Here is a 7,341-nt window from a genome sequence, read left to right on the forward strand (position 1 = left end):
GTGAAGATGTTAAAAAGCTCTTCCCCTTTAAAGGTGAACTTCATCTGACATAAAATGAACATCGGAGCTGAAACACCTCTATTGCCATGTACCCAAGGCTGTAGAGCAGGACTGACTCCTGTGGAGCTCACGGGCAGAGGTCCCTGCTCCTCACAGCAAACTCCACCAGCACAAAATGGAGCTAAAGCAAGGGGACTGACAGAAGGTCCTCCCAAAAATGGGAAAGGAAATGTGCATGTTTATTGGGGAGTGAGGGGGTGCAAAGTGGGGAGCCTATGAGAAATGGCATGGGTTTGGCTCAGAGAAGTCTTTCCTAACTCTTCATTGTCTTCTGCTCCTTGGACAGTCCCCAGTGCTCAGAGGGARGAAATGTCCAACAGCAGCTTCCTCAACGAGTTCCTCCTCCTGGCATTTGCAGACAAATGGGAGCTGCAGCTCTTGCACTTCTCGCTCTTCCTGGGCATCTACCTGGCTGCCCTCCTGGGCAACATCCTCATCATCTCCACCATAGCCTGTGACCACCACCTCCACACCCCCATGTACTTCTTCCTTCTCAATCTCTCCATCCTGGACTTTCGCTCCATCTCCACCACTGTCCCCAAATCCATGGCCAATTCCCTGTGGAACACAAGGGCCATTTCCTACTCAGGATGTGCTGCCCAGGTCTTTTTTCTCTTCTTCTTCATTGGAGCAGAATATTTTCTTCTCACTGTCATGGCCTATGACCRCTTTGTTGCCATCTGCAAACCCCTGCACTGTGAGACCCTCATGGGCAGCAGAGCTTGTGTCAAAATGGCAGGAGTTGCCTGGGGCAGTGGGTTTCTCTATGCTGGGCTACACACTGGAAATACATTTTCAATACCACTCTGTGAGGGTAATATTGTGGACCAGTTCTTCTGTGAAGTTCCCCAGCTCCTCAAGCTCTCCTGCTCCAACTCCTATCTCAGGGAAATCGGACTTCTCACATTTAGTGCTTTCTTATTTTTGGGTTGCTTGTTTTTGATCATTCTTTCCTATGTGCAGATCTTCACGGCTGTGCTGAGGATTCCCTCTGAGCAGGGCCGGAACAAAGCCTTTTCCACGTGCCTCCCACATCTGGTTATGGTCTCCCTGTTTGTCAGTACTGGCCTGTTTGCCTACCTGAAGCCCCCCTCTACCTGCTCCCCAGCTCTGGATCTGGTGGTGGCCGTTCTGTACTCGGTGGTGCCTCCAACAGTGAACCCTCTCATCTACAGCATGAGGAACAAGGAGCTCAAAAATGCAGTGTGGAAACTGATTGCCTGGACATTTTTCAGCAGCAAGAAACTTCCTGTCTTTTTCTGCAAATGACTTCCAGCATCTCATGAGAGACCAGGTCTGTCCTGTTGATCGTGGTTCTTTTTCTCCTTTCTTCTCCTCTTCTCTTCTCTTCTCTTCTCTTCTCTTCTCTTCTCTTCTCTTCTCTTCTCTTCTCTTCTCCTTTTTCTTTTTTGCCTGAAGTAATGTCCAGAAAGAAATGTTGTTATTCATCTGACTTCTACTTAAGCATCTTCATGTTTGTTTGTCCCAGAAACTTTGTGTAAATGGAGGAACTAGGCTCCTAGTGTAATTAAACAAAAGAAAAGAACCTGCAGCAGCTCAGTTTGTCTCAGATCCTTTCTCTGATAACTTCTCTGGTAAGTTCACTGAGCAGTGCCCGTGTGCAGAGGACAAGGAGAAGTGTCCGGGGGAGAGAGAGTGTAAAACACCATCTCTTCAGTGTGGGACCTGAACACTGGGCTCTTCTTTCAAAGCCGGTCATGAATGTGGCCAAGGAACAGTATCCCAAAAGGGCTTGTGGCTTTCTTGGGTTCTCCAGCAGCTCAGGGTGATGCAATCAGAGTCCCAGTGTTAATGGGTTAAGCAGTTAAAGGACTGGCTTCATTTACCAGTTGTACATGTGATTCCATCTTTTCTGCCAACACCAAGGATAGTGGCTTGGGGATCCCTCAGTTGGTGAGCCTGATTCCTAAGGTGCAGGCTTGCAGAATTGCATAGAATCACCCACTCCTAAGGAAGTACTATTTGATCTATAGTACTGAAAAAGGGCATCCCAAAAGACCTTGAGCATCTCTGAATTGCTGCTGGGGATAGGGAAGAGAAGACACCATCAATTACAGATGAAACAGCTACTCGGGTTGTGTAAAGAAAGTGAGATAATCTCAGAATGGGAGATACCTGCTCCAAGGGTCATCTTTCCAAGCCCTAATGACTGCAGGAAGGAGGAGTTTGTGAAGTGGACTATGCTACACAGCCAAGGCTGTGGTGTTAGGAACTCTGAAAATGATAGCATCAGCAAAGATTGGTTAAAACATGATAGGACTATTCCCCCACAGGAAAACTCTAATGGCTTTGCAACTGAAGGCTAATGCTTACACAACTAGGGAATTCCTGGTCTGGGGAAAAGGGGAAACCCACAAGAGRGGTTGAAGGCGTTGTCCTGCAGAGTGGGAGACCTGCTTGCACATCATCTAGGGCCAACTATGGGTAGACTGAATGTCAAAGCTCAGCTACTGGAGGGATCCACCTTGTACCTGTGCATGAATATACATACATATACATACATTTTACATATTTATTTATTTATTTATTTATTTATTTCCCCCTACAAATAGACCTTCATCCTGATCAGCCAGAGAGGGGAACAGGATGAAGTGGCTGGTGCTGTTTGAGTGCTGAGTATATCTGCCTGGGTTGACCTGGGTGGCCAGCCAAGTATATACGATGTATAGGGTGAGCTGCCTGCGGGAAACGCATGCTCAGTCTCACTGCTGCAGAGACTGGGGAGCCACTGCTACAGTCACTGCTGTCAGCTGGGCTGGGGGACCCCRGCTCCTAGAGACAGCTGCAGAAAGCCCTAGTGATGCAGAAGGAGTTGGCGCCTGGGACCTGGAGCCAGCTGGATTCGGTAACCCGTCACAGGCGGGATTTGAACCCACACATGCAGTGCACCAAGGTTAGCAGCCCACTGGCTTTTCCATGGAGACGCAACCTCAGCACGGTGCTGCAGTTTACATTTTGGTTTCCAGAGCAGGAACAGACAAGCTGCAAGAGCTCTTTCTGTAGGAGATGTGAAGCCAACAAGTTTCCTGTCTCCAGGGCTGCCTCTTCCAGTTCCCTCTTCCAGATAATTCCCAGTTTACTCAGTTGAGCAAATTCAGGTCCTTTCCTACTCCTTCCTACATTTTGATGCCCACTTTTTCAAGCTATTTTACCTTCATTTACTACTTTTCTGTGTTTTTGCTTTCTGCAAAGCATGGATGAAGAAGGAAGAGGAACACCAGAGCCTGAAGAGGGCCTTCAACCCTGGCCCCTCAGGTTCAGAGTCTGTTGCTCTCCCAGGTGAGCGTCCAGGCCCTTTGGAGGTGCTTGGCCTCRTGCAGGAGATGGCAGCACAGGCTGCAGCCCTGATGAGCTCAACCCAGGGCTTTGGGGTGGGACTTACAGAAGGGAGGCTGTAGCAGACTAAGCAGGTAATTTGGATTTTTGGTGTCTGAAGTAAACTCAGCTGCAGACAGGCTTCCACCTGGCAGGCTTATTGCCAGCATTTCTGATCGGGTGGGATGTTGGATCATTCCAGGTTTTGAATTCCCTGGAAAGAAAACACACAGATGGTTAAAAGGCAGGTGCTATCTCCTACTGGGAATTGAGCCCAACCAGGGAATTGGGAGGGCCAAATCCTGACTGCTCTACYGCTGAGGTGGAGGTTCTGGAGGGGGCTTTGACTGTGCCTAAGCCGAGGACACACATCAGCCCTCTGGCAGGGTGCTCAGGGTACGAGTTGAACCCACACATGCAGTGCACCAAGGTTAGCAGCCCACTGGCTTTTCCATGGAGACACAACCTCAGCACGGTGCTGCAGTTGGACACACTGCTGACAGCRCGGAGGTGGCTCCAGGGGCTCTGGTGTGGGGTGGGGCTGCTCCAAGTTGCTCCCTATTACTCAACCCATGCCACAGTTTTGGTCCCCCCCCAGAACTGCTCCCTATTCTTCACCCTGTGTCTTGGGGTCAGTCCCCCTGAGCTGTTCCCTGTTCCTCACCCCGTGTCTTGGGGTCAGTCCCCCTGAGCTGCTCCCTGTTCCTCACCCCGTGTCTTGGGGTCAGTTCCCCCAAGCTGCTCCCTATTGCTCATCCTATGTCACAGTTCTGGTCCCTCCAAGCTCTCTTTGCCACTCACCTTGTGCCACATATTGCCAGAGGGAGAAGTCAGAGCCCTTTTCCCATCTGGGCCTGGCCTCTGAGCATGCAGAGAGGGGCTGGGAGGTGACAGGATGGGTGGTCATAGCAGGGCCTCTTCCCAGCCAAGGGTGGGTGARAGTCTCTGGAAACACCTTCCAAAGAGGGTCACAGTCCTGTGAGGAGGACACTGACGTCACTCCCTGACTTCCCCCAGGACCACTTTCAGGTGACCGGGGTCTGTCCATGCCCTGAAGCCCCTTGGCCAGGAGGATCATAGGATAGAGTGATTAGGAAAAGAGGGGTTGCAAGCCAGACTGCCAGACTCCACCAGACTTTCTCAGTCTGGGTGGCTTCATTACTTATTTATTTGTTTACCTGTAGGAAATTTTGCCCATTTAGTGGCTTTGAAATCCATTTCAGAGCACTTCCTGAACTTCTGTACACACCACAGCCCCCCAAGGGCCTGCTCTTGAGCAGAGTTTGATCAGGTCGCTTGTATTCTCACCAGGTGCCTTTCAAAATGTTCTCTTTTGCTTTGAAAATTGCATTTCAAAGCAGCTTGGAGAGAGGATGTCACCAGATGTCTCTCTGCATCCTGGCTGTTGTCTTTGCTCAGTGCCTCTTGCATCACCTGAGGCCTATGACCCTTTAACCAGCATGAAGGGTGTTTCCAAAACAGCTCCCTAAGTTTTAGCTGGTTTGCTTTTCAGTGCCTTGAAGGATGGTGAAAGACCAGTCCTACCACTTGTCTTTGCTATAAGACTTCTCATAGCCCCGGATGAGCAGTTCCTAAATACCGGCTCTGTTGGTGCCACCACTTTAGATGCCCTTGCCTGAGTCTTTCCACCTCTCTCAAACTGTCAGTGCATAAAATAGCATAACACTTGCTCACCCTCATGCACAGAGGATTAGTTAAACTCATGACATGTTTGGGAAGGGATTAAACATATGCGTGTTGGAAGGATTTCCACTCCAACTCAGACCTGAAGGTCTTGCTTTGTAGTCTTCAGTTTCATAATCATTCCTCCCATGAAATCACCCTCTTAGAAAGCGTTACCAGGAATTATTTCCAGGCTCTTCTCCAATTCCTAAGTTTCATAGGGTTGGTCTAGGTAATACATAGACAAAAGACAATCCTCTTTTGGGATACTAAATTGTACCTAATGGATGTTTTGCTGCACTATGACCATTGTGAGGTCACAAGGTTAGTCAGCAAAACTGTTCAGCAGCTAGACCAGCTTTGGGGTAGAGGGAGATGCAAGTGGTAACAGCCATCTGACTGGGCTGTTCATAATGAGGCCTCTGCTGTCTCAGCAACTGATGTGCCAAGAGCAATCTTCAGGTGACACATGGGGCGCTGACTGGGAGCTCACTTTTGTCTCGGGGCTGCTGTGCCAGCAGTCTGCAGGCAGGTGTGCAGGCTTCATGGGTTTAGTCAGAGGTGCCACCCAATAGAGAAGACAACTTCACCTTAGGCGAGAGGACGATACAGGTTGCCATATGGCAGATGTGCAGATCCTGAGTCTGCAGACTGTGTTGCGAGGTCACCACTGCTGATGAAAGCTATGCCAGAAAATCAACATTACCACGTCAATTCTTTGTCAGCAGCTGACTGGCCCTCACCTGACACATTGCTGTGAAGGTCCCCATGAGGTCACTCATGCCTGAACAGCAGATGGGCCAGCAAAAGGCACATGATTTCGGAGCTTCTGGTGAGGTCACTTGTGCCTCAGAGCTGATATGCCAGCAGCAGGTGCACAGATGGGTAACTGATTGTGAGGTCTTTCCTGCTGATAGCTAGCAGAAGGCCCATGGCTTGAGAGCTTATTGTGAGGTCACTTCTCTTTCAGCAGCTTGTAGGCCAGAAGGTGACCGTGCCTGGGAAGTTTTCTTTGAGCTCACTTCTGTCTCATCATCTGATAGGCCAGCAGTGGGCAAATGGCTGTGGCATTTATTATGAGGTCACCTCTTTCTAAGCAGGTGCTAGGCCAGCAGCAGGCACATGGCTGGGGCGCTCATTCTGAGGTCAGTTCTGTCTCTGCAGCTGGAAGCCAGAAGCAGACAGACAGCTGGGAAGGTGGCTGTGAAGGTACTTGTATCTGAACAGCTGATAGGCCAGCAGCAGGCACATGGCTTGGAAAGTGAGTGTGACATCATTCATTTCTCAGCAGCTGATAGGCCAGAGGCATACCTATGTGGTTGGAAACCTGAAGGTAAGGTCACTATGTTAACATAGTATATTAGGCCAGTGGATACAAGGTGGCTTGGGAAAATATGTTCAGGTTCTGCCTCAGCAGCTGATGGGCAAGCTGCAGGCACATGGTTGAGAAGGAGACTGTGATGTCACTTCTTTATCAACAGCTGGTAGGGCAGCAGCAGGAACATGGCTGAGGAGGTGATTGTGAGGTCACTTCTCTCTGAGCAGCTGGTGGGCCAGTCAGCAGGCACATGGCTGGGGAGCTTATTGTGACGTCACTTCCRTCTCACCAAGTGATAGGTGGCAGAAGTCAGATGAGGAGGGGATTTATTTTGAGGTCACTCCTGTCTCAGCAGCTGATGGGCTGGCAGCAGGTGTGTGGTTTGGAAGTGGATCGTGAGGTGACTTCTGGCTGAACAGCTGGAAGGTCACCTTCGTCTCAGCAATTGACAGGGTAGCAGGAAGCAAATGGCTGAGGAGATGGTTTTGAGATCACTTCTGCCCCAGCAGTTAACAGGTGAGCAGTAGGCACATGGCTGGGATGCTGGAAGGCGAAAGTGGAGGAGATCCTAGAGAGAGGAGATGAGAAAGGAGGGAGGGGGATATAAGGAGAATAAGGAAGGAAAGGGAGGAGAGACTGCATGAGAGAAGGATGCAGTGGAAGGGACGAGAGAAGGAGATATAAGACAAGAAAGAAAAGCAAGTTGGAGAAAAAAGGAGTGGGAGATGAGAAAAACTGACCTTTTTCCTGAAGGAAGCATAAAGGGGACCAGAGAGGCAACACTTTCCCCCTGAAACCTCCATCCTGCCAGCCTGGGCTGGGTGAGAGCAGTGGGGTGGAGCTGCCCCCAGAGCCAGGACATTACAGAATCACAGAATGGTTGAGGTTGGAAGGGACCTCTGGAGATTGTCCATGTCCAACCTCCCTGCTCAAGCAGGGTCACC

At 50.0% G+C, this 7,341-nt stretch overlaps 1 protein-coding gene across 1 annotated transcript in view; it reads left to right on the forward strand.

Moving 5' to 3' along the window:
• Positions 1–369: 369 nt before the first annotated feature.
• The window catches only part of LOC112978597 (olfactory receptor 14I1-like), a 16,124-nt gene continuing 9,152 nt past the window's right edge, over positions 370–7,341 (forward strand). Inside the window, exon 1 of the mRNA XM_026092202.1 lies at positions 370–1,297. Coding sequence (XP_025947987.1) covers positions 370–1,297 — 928 coding nt within the window. The remainder of the gene's footprint in view (positions 1,298–7,341) is intronic.

This window comes from Apteryx rowi, unplaced genomic scaffold (assembly GCF_003343035.1).
Source record: "Apteryx rowi isolate R43461 unplaced genomic scaffold, aptRow1 scaffold_947, whole genome shotgun sequence".
NCBI classification, from domain to species: Eukaryota; Metazoa; Chordata; class Aves; order Apterygiformes; family Apterygidae; genus Apteryx; species Apteryx rowi.